At 47.0% G+C, this 16,307-nt stretch overlaps 1 protein-coding gene across 7 annotated transcripts in view; it reads left to right on the forward strand.

Moving 5' to 3' along the window:
- The window catches only part of SUDS3 (SDS3 homolog, SIN3A corepressor complex component), a 207,652-nt gene that overhangs the window by 6,421 nt on the left and 184,924 nt on the right, over positions 1-16,307 (forward strand). For all 7 annotated transcript variants that reach the window (XM_045073754.1, XM_045073756.1, XM_045073758.1 and 4 more), the window contains exons 4-10: positions 451-522; positions 3,836-3,855; positions 5,139-5,295; positions 13,402-13,497; positions 14,697-14,758; positions 14,907-14,928; positions 16,074-16,179. In XM_045073754.1, the coding sequence (XP_044929689.1) occupies positions 451-522; positions 3,836-3,855; positions 5,139-5,295; positions 13,402-13,497; positions 14,697-14,758; positions 14,907-14,928; positions 16,074-16,179 (535 nt within the window). The remainder of the gene's footprint in view (positions 1-450; positions 523-3,835; positions 3,856-5,138; positions 5,296-13,401; positions 13,498-14,696; positions 14,759-14,906; positions 14,929-16,073; positions 16,180-16,307) is intronic.

Genomic DNA, 16,307 nt, shown 5'->3' on the forward strand with positions numbered 1-16,307 from the left:
TAGTAGCTATGTATGACTGGTGGCTCCCGTATTGAACAGTGAAACCTAGGACCTTTTTGCCATTGCAGAGAAAGTCCTACTGGACAGTGTATCATCTGGGCCTTACTGAGAAAATGAGCTTTTTTCCGAAAAGGGAGGCCCATTGACTCCAGCTGCAGCAGCAGGTGATCAGAATCACTTGAGGAAGCGTGTACCTTTCCACTCCCATCATTTGCTCTAGCAAGCGTCACTTGCTACAGAGTCTTAATCCACTAGGTGGGGTGATTTCTGCTCAGGGCCTTGGTTGAGAACCAGAGTCTAGTTAGCTCTGTTTGCACGTTCCTTTCCCTGGTTTTATTTACTCTGATGGTATTAAAACAGTTATTGCTGGTGCTAGGCAATTTTAGGAACTGAAATGTAGGGCAGATTGATTTTCAAAGTAACGTTTTATTTTGTAAATCTCAAAATCAGGTACGTTACAGGAATATCAGAAGAGGATGAAAAAACTAGATCAGCAGTACAAAGAGAGGATCCGAAATGCAGGTGAGGCTCTGTCTCAGGTGGGAACACATCATCTTCAGGTGTCCTTTTACTGATCATCTATATAATGTGGCCATAAGAGCTGTTGTCTAAAATGCAAATTCTATATTCTTAGATATGGGGGAGGGGAGAGTTTTGGGGAAGAGAGACTCCAGAGTTTCGGTTGTAGAAAACTGGCTCATCTTTCTTCCAGTGGCCGATGAACGGCCTGTAGTTGAGCTTCCTAGTGGTGGCTCCATACAGAACAGGCTCCCTGGCTCCCCTAGGTAAGTGGTTTCATACATCTTTCTCACCTGCGTGGCTGCCTGAGTGGACCATGAGAGGAGCTACATGGGAAAGAATTGTAGCTTGTTTCACTCTTGCTGGAAGGTCGTTTCTTCTGGTATCCTCTGCTCTGGGAGAAAGGGGTGTTCTTGTTTTTCCCCTGGAGTATTACAGGCATTCGGGGGAAGAGTATACTGTAACAGAGCAAATGTATTCCTTCAGTAAGAATTTGTTGAGCACCTGCTATATCCAAGCTCTGAGCAGAGTGAAATAGTGGAACACATTGTCCTTGACTTTAGGAAATGTGCGATTTCATTGACAGAAGACATCCAAGCGTGGAAAAAGTTAAGGAACTTTCTGAGGTAAATGAAGAATCATGCAAAAAGTAAGAAGTGATGACCGTTCGAAGTGCATAAGCATTCCGGGGCTTACAGGGAATGTGTCAAAAGTGTTCGATTTGGAAGCTCCTCGTCAGCCAGCATTTTGAGCGCCAGCATGGTATCTGTCCCTGCAGTGGTGAAAGTGATGTTGGGTTTTCAGATGAGGTCTGGGTGCCATTCCTCGGGCTGCTGTCCTCTCGTTTTCTGATCCGGTGACTTCCCAGCTTCCCATTGGTGGAACTTTTCCATTCTCTGGGAAGTAGATGTCCCTTGTACACCAACAGGCAGAAGGGGAGCTGAAGGGCATGGGAGGCACTGGGAAAAAGGAAATAATAGTCTCTGTCCACATTCTGGCTGCCCCTGAGGTTACCCCCACTGCGAGCTGAGTTCCTAAGGCACCTCCTTGGGACATCGGTGAAATCCCTTGCCACCTTCCCAGTGTTCCCCTGTAGCAGGGAAAGGTGCACCGTGGAGGGATGAAGGCCCAGGTTTGGTCTCCTCTCTGCACCTTAGATCTTATGCCTGTAAGGAGGTTTGCTCTTGGAACCTCAGGTTCTCCATCTGTGGAGGGGAGTACACCTACCTCACGGAACTGGCGTAAGAGGCAAGTAAGGAAAGTAAACTGACGTGAGCCGCGGCTAGAACCGCAGTGTACTGAGTGGTTTTCCTTAGTTCCGCTCTCGGTCCTGTTCTTGCAGGTTCTTTCACAAAAATTTCCTGTCCCCTGCCCCCTCACCACCCAGGAATAAATTATTGCTGAAGAACTCCTAAGTGAGTCCCAGCTTAAGCCTTGAAAAGCACATTCTCACAGAGCTAACCCACTTGTTCCTGTTGTGTTGGTGCCTGGCTGTTGGAACTCTTACTACTCTGAGAGCTGATGGCCATTTTGACTTGGTGCAGGGGTAGTTTCTAAGAATGGCACATAGGTAATGCATCAAATTCATTTGTGCATCTAAAGCACTCGTAGACTGAGTGAGCGTGTTGGGCTAGGTGTGCCCTGGCTCAAGTGCTCAGCCATTCCCAGGGCCAGAGTGATCAGGGCTTCTGGGTGATAAAATACTTGTTCCTTTCCTCAGTTAAATTTATTTTTCTCTTTCTGTTTTCTTTTTCTTTTCTTTTCTTTTTTTTTTTAAAGTAGGTTCCACACCTAGCATAGGGCTTAAACTCAAAACCCTCAGATTGAGAGTCCTGTGCTCCACTGACTGAGCCAGCCAGGCACTGCTCCTTAGTTAAATTTATTTTTTATTTATTTTTTAAAAAGATTTTATTTATTTATTTATTTATTTATTTATTTTTATTTTTTTTTTTTAAGATTTTATTTATTTATTTGACAGAGAGAAATCACAAGTAGATGGAGAGGCAGGCAGAGAGAGAGAGGGAAGCAGGCTCCCCGCCGAGCAGAGAGCCCGATGCGGGACTCGATCCCAGGACCCTGAGATCATGACCTGAGCCGAAGGCAGCGGCTTAACCCACTGAGCCACCCAGGCGCCCAAAGATTTTATTTATTTATTTGACAGACAGAGATCACAAGTAGGCAGAGAGGCAGGCAGAGAGAGAGGAGGAAGCAGGCTCCCCGCTGAGCAGAGAGCCCCATGTGGGGCCTGATTCCAGGGCCCCTGGATCATGACCTGAGCCGAAGGCAGAGGCTTAAACCCACTTAGCCACCCAGGTGCTCCTAGATTTCTTATTCAGCATCTGTTCATTGAGATCTGATTTCTTAATCTGGAGTCCTGAAACTCAAAACTTCTATGAAATTACCTGTGGCTGTGCGTAGATGCTGTTTCGGGGGAAAGAGATCCGTAGGCTTTATCACATTTGTGAAGGAGACCATGGTAAAATGTAATCCAGGCCTCCGGGAGTTGTGGGTTCTCCAGCAATCTTTGTGATGTAGGCAACAGCTCGACCACCACCCAGAAAAGTTGAGATGTCGTGGATCTATTTTGTTCAAAGGACTGGCTCTAGAGAGGCTTACAATCTAGTGGTGGGGGGAGCTGCTGCTTAAACAGCCGCTAGTTGCCTGCATAAAGCGGGTGATGAAGCCGGTGACCAGTCTCTGGTGGCTGCTTGGACATGTCCGAGGGGTGGTTGGCAAGTGAAGGGTCCTCAGGAAAGGCTCTGTTAACTCTGAAGCTTGGAATTGCACTCAGACCCAGTGGGTGTTGCTGTGAAGATGAGGCCAGACGAGGGGGCTTGGTGGCCTGTGAAGAATGCCCCCGGGGGGCTCAGAACCTCTGCGCTCTGAGCTCTCTGGGCCTGTCCCTCCTTGCCACACAGAGGCCTTCACACATGCTTTAAAAACATCAGTGTTGACTCTGCTTCTGGATTAATTGCGTTGCTCCTTCCTGACCCATCCTACCCTGTAGGTACTGAGTGAAAGAAGGGGGATAACTTTCAGTGTTATTTTGCTGGGGTACTTTGGTTCCCGCTGCTTGCTTTTAACCTTGGGCAGAATTGCCGGAAGTGATCCTGTACGGGGCCAGATTTTAACTAGTCAGGAGAGTTTCTTCCATCCTTCCCCTTCATGTATATCAGCACTTTACTGATGGAAACATTTTGCTCTGCGTTACCGTGCTCTTAGAAAGCAGTTAGTGCCTCTAAATGAATCCTACCATCACTGTCTAGAAAGGTGGCACAGCCTAGCGGAGTCTAATTGCACGTTTTATCTCTTTCAGAGCTCTTCCTCCAGCTGGAAGTAAGTACCTTGGATCTTCTGGGTTGCAGGCCCTCTGTGAGACTGGAATCTTGCTTTCCCAATCCAGAGAACCTTTCCTTCTGTCACCAAATGGACAGTTAAGCCCCCAGCTGCAAGCCTTCGTCACTGTTCTGTTTGACTAAAGGACATCTTGGGTCTCAATTTCGAAATTCCCATCTATTCATTTGTAGGTTGAACAGCCTCTGCTAGTCACAGGACACTAGGGGATGCTCGCCTCTCACTGCTTTCTTGTTGACTTTTATCTCCTGTGAAAGCTGTCCAGGAGTATGTCTGAATTATAATGGCCTAATAATTTTTTATATTGGTCCTTGACGCAGTCCAGCATCTGAATTGGCTCAGTGGTTCAGGTTTTACAGGTGAAGCTGTCTGGGTCAGTAGGAAAGATGGATTTAACATTTTTGCTTTCCTTCAGCAGACATCTAAGTGTTGGTTCTTTGTGAAGCATAGTGTGGTGGTGCAGAGATGGGGGCCTGGATCTTGGATGATGATCTCTTCCTGGGGTGGCTAGTGTGTAGGTGTGGGAGGTCCCAACTTTATCAGAGCCACACAGGAGTGTGAGAATGTCATGCTTTAGCAGAGCACGTTATCAGACACCATTTTACTCTGAAGTCAGTGCAGCACGCATTGTCACAGCCCGCAGGGTTATGGGATCCCCAGCTGTGGCCCACCATAAGTGGCCTTGTTCTTCACTTAATACAATGGTGAGATTTGAAAAACTAATGCTTTTTTTATTTGGTATTTCAGTGTTTCAGTGTTTGAGTAACTGAGGGTTCAGGGTTACCTAATAGATGATCTTCTATTCTAGTTGATCTTCATCTTGGCATAAATACCAACAAATATAATAACTTGGACCACCTTGATTCAGTATTTTATAATTGCAATTAATTTTGAATGTAGGTATTACAACTGGAATATACTATTTTCCTCCGAAATTGTGGCTTTAAAAGAGTTTGTTTTTGAGAATCTTAAGTTCTATTAACATAGAAGCCATGCAGTGTAAGAGGTGGGAGAGAGGAAATACTGAGTAGCAAGTGGGGGTACGCTCGTAAAGACAAGCAGAAGTCGTATGGTTCAGTTTTACGCATTCTCGGGGAAACTCGTTCCCAGACGTGTCACTACTGCCAGTGCACGTGTGAGGGCTGCTCTCCCACCTTTCTCGTAAAGGTGTTTTCTGGGCTCCCGAGTGCAGAGTCAGGCTTGGAGTTGGAGCTCTGGTTGCAAGGGCCCCACGGAGCCCTAGCCTGTGTTTCTCTTTCGCTCAGACTGAACAGGTGGAGAGAAACTACATTAAAGAAAAGAAGGCAGCGGTGAAAGAATTCGAAGACAAGAAGGTAGAGCTGAAGGAGAACCTGATTGCTGAGCTGGAGGAGAAGAAGAAAATGATCGAAAATGAAAAGCTGACTATGGAGCTGACGGGAGGTATGAAAGCACCCCAGGGAGGGATCCCGGGAGTCCTGGGTGGGACCCGGAGGGGTGCTGCGGTCCTGCCTGTGTTCCTTCTCCAGAGTGAGCTGGAGGGAGGGTGGGCTTTGACCCGACGGCTCAGAGTTCTAGCTCCATGTGGTACTGGCTGTGTGACTTCAGTCAAGCTACTGAATGTCTCTGAGCCTACTTCCCCCTCTACAAAATGGGGCTGATCAGACCTTGTCTCACAGGATTGTGGTCAGAAATGTGAGTGCCTAGCACAGTGCCCTGTGCGGAACAGGTGTTCAGTGAATGGTAGACCTTTAGTCATGGCTGCCACTGCTGGCTTACGCTTTATTCAAATTCCTGGGTCATCTGGCATTCGTGGATGACTTACCCGAGTCCCTCTGGGGTGGTAGGAATCTCTCTGCTTTGTGTTTTTCAGTCTGCCTTAATTACAGAGAAGGCATTGTCTTCCTTTGACCTAGATGTGAGAACAGAGGCGTTAGACTGTATCATCTGTGCTCTTAGATCCCTTCCCTCGGTGTTATTGTGAACATTTCAGACAGAGTTGGTACAGATTTGGCAGGAGTAAGCTAAACTGAACTAGTTTCCTGTAAAGGTAGTAAAGTTACATTAGACTCTGTGCCAGTCCTCCCTTGCCTTCTAGTTTTTAGTAATCCGCATACGGGAACTCAGCAGGATGTAGGCAAGTTTAAGGGAGAAACAATATGGGCTGTTCTGTTGCCATATGTAGACTGATGAATCCTAGAAGGGTGCAGGGCAGGAAGTGGCTCGAACTATGTATTTTGGAACTTGGCAGAATTTCTGTCAGTGACTACTGCAAGACAAGCCAGTGGGGAGTTGGTCCCCTGGCCGCGTGAGTGCGCGCCTTCTGCACACCCTCACGTTTCACTCCTACCGTGCGCAGAAGGTGCTGCAGCTCTGGCGTGTGTCGTTTTTGCAGACGTCCGTAAGAGTTGTTTTCAGATTAAGTTCTTGGGGGCGGACTTAAAAAGTAAGAGTTGAGAAGTAGTATTTCCTCTTCTGTATTTCTGGTGCTATGACCCAACACGGCCCTTCGATTGACATAAACATCTGGCCCCAACCCCCATGATGTACCTGTGAGAATGCGGTGTGTCTGAAGCGGGTGGGGGGGGGTCTGATTCTTGAAGAATCTCTCTTCTGGAATCTCTCTCCTTGAAAGACTTGGCAGAAGGAAATAATTCCTTGAAGGCCTCTGCTTAGAAATTTTTTTTTTTTTTTTTTTTGGTGAGAGCGGATGTTAAAATAGCATCTCCAGACAGCACTGTCTTGTTCTTGTGGCCACGCTTTGTTGATGAGCCCGCTAGCACGGTGCTGCCTTGTGTGGTACCAGTCTGCCTGCCTGTTTTCTGACTTGGACACCATTTTGTTTGACGATGGCTGTTTCTGGCATTGATGCCTCCTCGCTCTCTGCTGGAGCCACCAGATGTTCAGGAGTCTTCATTAGGCAAGTGGGAAATAGTGTCGGTTTATAGCTGCTCCCTTTCCATCTGCAGGGAAAGATACCATCACCTTACCTGTGATTTGGCATCCCGCTTATTGATAAGCGATCGACGTCGTTTGGCCAGGCCGTTTTGCAGCCAGAATCTTAACTGGGACAGGAGGCCTCCCCAGTGACTGGAGGCTGAGCCTGCCAGGGTAGAAAAGACAAATAAATGCAGGGAAGTCATTTGTGACGCAGTGAAGTAGATTACACAAGTGCTTAAAGCTAGCCATGGGCATTAAAGGTACCGATGTCCTTCCTCAAGCCATTTGGTACCCTTGGTATGGAAAGCTGTGCCAAGGTAATGATAGAGTGTCGGAAGAAAAGGCAGTGGAGCTAGAAGGATAATTAGTGTTTCCACAGATGGTGCTGCTATGGTGCTGGATTAAAGGCCTGATTTCATTTCTCTCCTTGACTGACTTATTTCACCTTTGTGGATTGATGCCCAATATCAGCGTTGCCTGGCTCTGCCCGGAAAAGATATTTCTTAAAGTTTCCTCTTCTGGTTCCACGTGAAGATCTCTTGAAAAACAACGTTGATTTAGAGTCTGATGGGATGCTTAGACCAAATAACCCATTGGGAATGGGGGGATCAAGTGATGTGCTTTGTGTGAAGGGCCCTGAAAGCATTCGCAGACTCTGCGGGACTTAGCGGAAGGTTCTCTCCACTGCCCACACTGCTTGAGAAGAACTCAGGACAGCGGGTTGTGCAGGCGGAAAGGCGTCCTGTCAATAGGGAGACCGGGGTGGATTCTCCATCAGTGCTCCCCCACCTTGGGGGTGTGTGTGAGTCAGCTGGGGGTCTCGATGACGTGCGGCTGCTGCTTCAGCGGGTCCGGGGTGAAGCCTTCGATCTCGCATTTCTAACCACCGGCCAGGGGCTGCTGATGCTGTCCCCTGGACCACACTGAGTAGTGAGGGTATAGATGGAGGCTCCTGAGTGTGAGTTTTCTCTGCAGTTGAGGCCAAGGTGGTAAGTAACCCAGTTAATCAGTGTGAACTTAACAAGCTTTCAAGTGTGGGGAGCTTTATCATTCTTTTTCCATTTGTCCTCTTCTGTCTTGAGGATAGCTCTCTTTTCTGCTTTGTCTCAACAGCCTGCCTCACTACTTCGTTTTCTTTTGTAAATTTTTGCCTCTCTGGGGCATCTTCCAACCCTCAGACCCCTGTGGCAGCTACTCAAGACCTCATCAAGCCTTGAGTTTCCCTTAGAAGATAAATGGATTCATACCTAGAGCCACGAGTACTTATAATATTAAAATCAAAATTATGATACCAAAATATAACGTTGAAGGACTGCTTCCTGAGTATGTCTCTCGAGCCAGGTATTACATAAAAGTATGAGAACTGCCTTGGTAGGCTGATAGATGTGGACGGATCCTGGCCCTGTCATGAACTTGGTTCTGTGGTGGGGTTTTCTTATTTAGGAAGGAGACAGTAGAATCTGCTTTGGAGCTTTGGTGCAAAGATGGGGTGAGACAGTGCCTGTAAGGTGCTTCAAAAAGCGGCTGGCACATAGAGTAAGCACTGGGAAGTTGTAAGGTCCTTTGACTTTATTTGGCCAAGTGGCCTCAGAGGAATGGAGGCATCTGTTGAAAGTGTCCCAGTGTGGTAGTGTGTAAGCCAGAACTGGTCTTCCCCACCACATGATATGGACTTTCTACCACGGAAATACTGTGGATTCGTGTGCTGCTGAGTGATTCATAAAATGAGGCGAGTAGGTGTGTCCTGTGTCCTCAGGGAGCTTGTATTCTCCTAGTTACAAGACTGACACAGCTTCTTCGTCTTGCCCAGTGTAAGGCGGTGTCCACAGAGCATGCTCCTAAATGAAAGTGGAGATTTCTCAGGTTTGTTTCTACTGATCGTTAAACCTGATGGAGGGCTCTGTGATTGTTCTGATGCGGGTGTGGTTTCCCGCAATGAGGAACAGATGACAGTGAGTAGGAACCTTGGAGGTCCAGGCAAGGAGAAAAGTCCCCATGAAATACCTGGCTGGGGAGAGTGGAAGAGGTGATCTGGACTTTGGGTGGAGCCGGCTTGTCCCCAAGACGGCTTTGCTGGTGCTGCCATTGCAGAATCCAGGTGTTTTCAGAGGAAGTTCACTGTCTTGACACCATCCTTATTCTCCGGAGAGCTTTGTCCCGAGGGAGATGGAGCCCTTCGATCCTACCCTGGTTGGTCACTGAAGACCTGACCTTGATTCTTCTCTCACCTCTCCCCACCCATCTCCTACCAGTACCCACAGCACCATTCCTGATGTGGATGAGCCCCTCCCAACCCCTTAGGGAGGGACCTGGGCTTTGCTCTGGGCCACTGGGCTCCCATGTTGCCGTGCTTCTGGTTTGGGGGCAATTGCCAATCTGCTATAGTGGTTACGCTGTAGTGGCTTTTTTTTTTTTTAATAATTAGCACAAACCAGCATTGCAAGGGGTGGGGAGAAGCAGAAGGAGAGAAACGCAAGCAGACTCCCTGCTGAGTGCGGAGCGCGGCTTGGGACTCTGATCTCAGGACCCTGAAATAGGACCTGAGCTGAAGCCAGGAGTAGGAAGCTCAACTGACTAAGTCACCTAGGTGCCCCAGCATTCTTAAGGATGCTCCTTTGAATCACTGTAGCTGATATTTTTTCAGTGGCTAAATAGTGGTTTTAGTAGTTAAAGTATGTTCTTGTGAAGCTTTTACTGCATTTATGTGCCGTAGGCCGGTAAGCTGTTGGAGTGAATGACTAGGTTCAGAGACGTGTGGAACCCAAGGCCCCAGGGAAGTGCTAATTGTATGGTAATTGTAGGTAATTAATGTTATCGGGAATATATCTCCATAGGGACATGGCTCTGCCCAACACTGACGCGCAGCCTGCGTCCCATTTCTTAGCCAGCATGCCTGGTGCTACCTGGAGGGTGCCTGTGTCTGTCCGGTGGCCATTCCCGCCGGCCTTGCTGGTGAGCAGAGTGGGAAAGATTTGCCCTATTGTCACGTAGACAAGGTGGTTGGGAGAGGAGAACTCATTCAGTGCTCTGTCTCTTCTCTTCCTCCCACCTCTGGTGTGTTGGGTGCTCAGTTGGGTCACTGTTGACGTTCAGTTGGACCCATAAAAGGTCTTGGGTTTTCTGAGAGGCTTTCTGATGTAAGTCAGAGTTGTGTTGGGCTCGTCTGCGAGCCAGCTGACTTACCGCTCAAGTGCCTTCTCCAGGGCTGCCATGCTCCAAGGTCTGGGTTTTACTCTCGGAAGTTTGATTTTTGTGGTGGATCCAGATTGAGCCCACTGAGACTCTCACTGGCCAAACTCCAGGGACCTGGATATTATAGACTCAGAAGGCCAGCCTCTTGCTTCTTGTGAGAATTGGAACTTCTGGGTGGGTTCAGACCCAGGTAGTCCGATATACTTTCCCCTCTGTGAAAAATCTATTCGCAGGAGGTTGGAGCAAAGTGAGTGGAGTAGGTAATATGTGTAGTTTGGGGCTGTGATACTTACATGGCGGTCTTCCCTACAAGTCGCATCTTCCATGTGGACCATGGCCAGGCCTGCTCCCCACTCTCCTGGATGGTGGTGGGGACAGGCCAGTACATTTCAGAGGTGTTTTTCAGAGCACCTTCCTTCTGCTGAAGTTGTCTTTTGGATGAAAATTGATTAGGTTATTGTGGTGACTAGGCTAGTAAAATGGATCAATTTTCACTCTTTCCTAAGAAGAATTCGATTATGTATTCTGATCCATGAGGGATGCAGCTACAATTTTCTGAGCTTATTGGCCATGATAAGATTGTGTTACTCCACATTCTCTCCGCCGCGCCTTTACTTGGCTCACTTCCATCAAGTGTTGCCCACCTTCCCCACCCCCCCAGACTTGGCTGCCCAGAGGGCTGGGCACACTGGGCTATTGTCTTCGGGGAATAGAACATTCCATGATGTCCACGTGCTAGGTGCTCTTTCTCTAGTGGTCTTTGTGTTTGGTGAGCTCCTTTATACCTTTTTTTCTGAATTAGGCATGAATGTTGCAGAGCCTCACCGCTGATGTCACTTGTCGTCAAGTATGTAACTTCATTCAGCTGTTTGCCCCTTGGCTTTTTAAAGAGATTTTTGTATAGTGTTTTCTTGGATGCAGACGTGATAAAACTAGCATTGATTGAACTCTTGCTATGCCAGGCATTGTGTTTAGGGCTTTACTGGTATCAACTCCCGTAACCCTCCCAACATCCTGTGGGGGAAGCATTACTGATAATTCTGTTTTATTTATTTATTTATTTATTTTTTTTTTTTTTTAAAGATTTTATTTATTTATTTGACAGAGAGAGATCACAAATAGGCAGAGAGGCAGACAGAGAGAGAGGGAGAAGCAGACTCCCTGCTGAGCAGAGAGCCCGATGCGGGGCTCGATCCCAGGACCCTGAGATCATGACCTGAGCCGAAGGCAGCGGCTTAACCCACTGAGCCACCCAGGTGCCCCACTGATAATTCTGTTTTATGAAGAAAGTTGAGGCAAGTGTTTACATGGCCTGCCTTAGGTCACGTGGCTGTAGCAGGCAGTCTTGACTGCTACCTGTAAGTTAGTGGAGAATTGTGCCAGCTTGGCTGAGGGTGAGAGATTGCTGGTAGAGGGGACGACTGTCTTCTCACTTTTTCTCAGGGGTGAATGTGTTTGTCCTACTTCCTCATGCCCCCACTCCCCCACAGACCTTTTTTTTTTTTCTTAAAGATTTTATTTATTTATTTGACAGACAGAGATCACAAATAGGCAGAGAGGCAGGCAGAGAGGAAGAAGCAGGCTCCCCGCTGAGCAGAGAGCCCGATGTGGGGCTGGATCCCAGGACCCTGGGATGATGACCTGAGCTGAAGGCAGAGGCTTAACCCACTGAGCCTCCCAGGCACCCCACCCCCGTATACCTTTACAAATACTCATCAGGTCCGTGGTTCTCATCACTTATCTTCCACGTATAGGGGGTAAAAAAAATCATTGTTACCCATTTCCCTTTATAAGAGCAACACACAGAAGTATTTTTTGGCTTCGTACATGTGATTATTATATATTCACAGATTGTGCATCTTGCTGTGGTGGAAGGGCTACACTTGAATTCCATAAGGTTGTCCTGTCTGCTGTGCTGATAGTATGCACGGTCATGAATGAATGACACTGTCAGGCTTGACGTCTCTGGTCGTTCTGCAGGAAATTCCATAGAGCCCGTACTGTGTGCCTGAACTATTGCGAGGTACTGGGGTGGAATTCAGGAATCTCCGGGGAAAATGTCCCATACAGTGTGGGGTTTGCTAGCAAGAGCTTTGTACAGAGGTTTGCACTGGTTGCTTGGAAGATGGTTTGATTCTGGAAGCCATCACGGGACAGGGAGCATTGAGCTGGCTTTCAAGGGATGTTGTGTAGGAGTATGCTGGGCAGAAGAGAGGGGGCCAGGCAGAGGTGACGGTGTGTAAAGGCTTAAGGGCATACATAGTAAGGCAGGAGACCTTGGGTGAGAGACTTGGCCTATTTTCTGTAGAGCATGGTGAGCCATGAAAGTATTGAATAAGAAGGGGGATGTGTAGAATGATCTGATTTGTGTCTTAGGGAGATTGTTCTGTGGGGGATGAGAATAGGATGAGGGGATGGAGTTGAGAGGTGGTTTAGCAGCAGAACTGTGCATGATCTGGTGACTGTGATGTTTCGGGGAAAGAAGATAAGTCACAATGACAGATTCTGTTCTGGCTTGGGAAGATAGACAGATGAGATGCCCCCGAGGCACGGGAGAGGAGGCAGCCCTGGGAGGTGAGACACAAAGTGAGGACACTTGGGTCATTCAGAATGGATGGTGTCAGTGGGCACAGGTTGCCATTCAGAAGGTTGGGGCAGCTGGCCTCGGTGATAGAGGCTTACTGGGACACAGGCTGAAACCTGACTGGACTCCAGTGGGCACCAGCGGCAAGGAGCCTAAGGGAGCAGATCAGGAGACGAGAGCCCTGTGCAGTGGTGGCTGGGGAGGAGAGATTTTAAGGCAAAGAGAGTCAGCAACAGTGCAGACTGCAGAGAGAAGTCAAGAAGAACGAAAGAGACTTTATTATGAGCCTTCATTAGATCATTCTTGACCGTCAAGTAGCTACGAAAGGTTATAAAACAAAACACGAGTCCAAGTTTGTAAATGAACACATCCTATAAAGATGTTGGCACCGAGGCCAGTGGCCTCTCGGTCTTCTGCACGAGTGTGCTTCAGTTTTCCCTCCCTCCGTGAGAACAGCAAGGATGAGTTGACCTGGATGATCCAAAGGTTCCTTTGGATCCCAAGAGCCTACCACTCTGTGGCTTCTGAATTTGAGGGAAGAGGAGGAAGGTCCTGGTTTACAGGGTGCTGGAGAGATGCTTCCACAGTTAGCCTGCACTGCTGTGCAGCGTTTCTGAGCGGGGCGAGCACTTAGGCCAGCCAGTCCGAATCTTCTAAACACAGCCCCCAGCCCGAACATCTGATGTGGGTGACTGCCTTAGGCCCCGTGTAAACCAAATGTTCCCATTAAAGCAGTTCTGATTGGGTGGCTGTGGGGCAGCTTTTCTTACAGTGCAGCGATTCTTACTTCAAGTGGGAGTTGGATAGATTTACCCATTCAATTCTTGCCACAGATTCTATGGAAGTGAAACCCATCATGACCAGAAAGTTGCGGAGGCGACCAAATGATCCTGTCCCCATCCCAGACAAGAGGAGAAAACCCGCTCCTGATATCCATTTGCATAATTGGTTTTTTTCTTAAGACTATTGAATCCTTTGCTTGTCCATTTGCTAGAATATATGTGGCCATTGTCCTGTGGAAATTGTGTGTGATTGGCAGGCATGTGTATTTATCCCTGAGCTAAGGAATAGCCAATTTTTTGAAAAAGATTTATTTATTTGAGAGAGAGAGGGAGAGCGCTTGCAAACATGAGCACAAGCAGGAGGAGCAGTGGGCCAGGGAGAGAGAATCCCAAGCAGGCTCCCTGCTAAGAATAGAGCCCAGTGTGGGGCTCAGTCCCGCGACTCTTAAGATCAGACCAGAGCCCAAAAGAGTTGGCCGCTTAACTGATTGAGCCATCCAGGCGCCCCGGGAATGGCCATTTTATCATGGATCCTCGATCGCCACTGCTTCTAATGGGCTAATGGGCGGCGTTTGTAGAGAGCAGTTATTTGGAAGGACACTTTTCTGGAAGTTCATCCTGGTTTTAACATTTGGAGATTTAAGGCGACCTCAGATTTCACATGCCTTTATTTTTCATATAAAACCAGGCCAGTAACACCTGCCTTTTGTACCTCCATTACTTATATCCCGAAGACAGTGGAGCACAAGTTGTTAAATTAAAGCAAAGAGATTTCAGTCACATAAAAAAGCCTTTTAATCGTAAAAATGAGAGGGGGAAGCAGGACACACATCACAAAATTCTTTTTCTGTTCTCTTGAGGAGAGAATAAGTAGCATTTATAAAAAATGATTCAGTTGTCTTCTCCCAAGAGAGGGTTTAACTTCAGGTTCCTTTGTCTTCACAACTGAGGGTTTAAGTTATGTGGGAAGAATAAGCCCACATCTGTGTGTGTGTGTGTGTGTGTGTGTGTGCGCGCGCGCATACACACACGTGTGCAAGGCTTCTGGTCTTTGGAACAAGAGCACTTCATAAATTGAGGAGGAAGGTCTCCTTGTTCTGTGTCCTATGCTCTCATTCTGGGACTTACTAAATGACTTAGAGATGTTTGAAAGAAATTTGTGAGTTCTTTTATGTACCTGGGCACCACGACATTCAGTAGAATCAGCAGCTCCCGAGAGGCAAACTGCTATAGAAACAGCATCCGACAGAATCACACTGTAAATCCTAAAGTCCTGGTACCATTTTGTTGATTTCTGCTTGCTTAGAAACCATGCTTCTCAGACACGTTCCTTTAACTCTCAACACCCCAGCTAAACTATTTGTTAACAGACGAACAGATCATGGAGGATCTGAGAACGTTAAATAAGGTACAGTTTGATTTTTTTTTTTTAATTTATTTGAAAGCTTAGGCTTGTGTCCTTCATGTGTTACTTGTTAAATCGTTTTGATACCTTTGACACTTTGTGTTGCATCTGAAATGATCTGCACTAAGATTTCTTGTTGTTCTTCCTACAGCTTAAGTCACCTAAGAGACCAGGTAAGTGCATAGTGTTGCTGGCATTTTTTAAATCCTGTTGTGGGAAAAGCATGTTTATACCTGACAGGGAGTTGTTGTAATTTTCAAAAATAAAAATTCTCATCATTTGTCTAAGAGTAGTCTTCATGAAAACTGAAGGGAACCTTAGGTGCCCCCTCCCCTGATTTTTTTTTTTTTTTTTTAAGCCCTGCTATATTAAAGTTATTTTTACTTTTTCCTTCATTTCTTGTAAAAGAGACATTTGATTGATAGGCTGGTAAAGGTTTTCTTCTGTGTAGGCATCAGGCATAAGATTTAAGCACACCTCCATTTCTGGAAATGAAACCAGAAGGATTTTTCAGTATTCCTTGTCTTGTGGAGTGCTGGGCGCCCCTGTTCCTGTGGCACTTCGTGGCCTGGTTCTGGTGAGGGACTCATAGTCCCAGCTTACAGAAGAGGAGAGCCCAGGTTCACAGTGGTTCCTTCCAGGTGGCACTTGAGAGTCAGTGCTAGGCTGCAAAACAGAATTCTGGATGGGCAAGGCATTGTTATGTTTTAAGCACCAGGATTACTTACATGTCTGTTTACTCACCAAGCCTTGTGGAAGGAAACAGGATCCTTTTTTCTCTGAACGATTTCCTTCTGAGAGCCACCGTGGTCCTCAGGTCCCGTGTTTCTGAAGGCATGATGTGGGGGTTGGGGAGGTGGTATTACAGAAGTTGTGTGAATTGAGATCCTTTGGACCTACTTTACTTATTAGCACTATATTAGCTTGACTCTGTACATACATGATAGTCTGTTTTACCTCGTAATAAACAGTTTTAGAAATGACTTCGGATTAATAATTTTAAGAAGATTGTCCTAATTCCTGCCCTTCTGGGCTTCCAGTGGTCACGTGGGCAAATCACTTAGCCTGCCGGCATCCCCGGTTTCTCCTCTGTTCAGTGAGGTTAAGCTTTGCCTTGTTTACCTTACGGGGTTGGGTTGAGCAGCAAGTTAGGTGTAATGTACAAGAATTTTGTGGAGTTCTCATCTTTACAACCCCTGAGGACTTAATGATCATGATTATTACCCCTTTTTGATAGCATTTCAATTAAAGCATGTTAGTTGTTGGGTCCACATGATTGTTACACGTTTAATCATTGACATATTTTTGGTACCTCCAGCATCCCCGTCCTCTCCTGAACACTTACCTGCCACACCGGCAGAGTCTCCAGCCCAGAGATTCGAAGCTCGAATAGAAGATGGGAAACTGTACTATGATAAAAGATGGTATGTTATGGAAAAATACAGATTATTTGTTAAGAGTCTCAAAAGAACCCCTTGGGAAGAGCACTAGGGTTCTGTCTCATTGTTCCTGAGCATGGCTGCTGCTTAGCTTACATAGTACTAAAGTGGAA

Source organism: Mustela putorius, unplaced genomic scaffold (assembly GCF_011764305.1).
Source record: "Mustela putorius furo isolate JIRA1106 unplaced genomic scaffold, ASM1176430v1.1 tig00537248_pilon_pilon_pilon, whole genome shotgun sequence".
NCBI classification, from domain to species: Eukaryota; Metazoa; Chordata; class Mammalia; order Carnivora; family Mustelidae; genus Mustela; species Mustela putorius.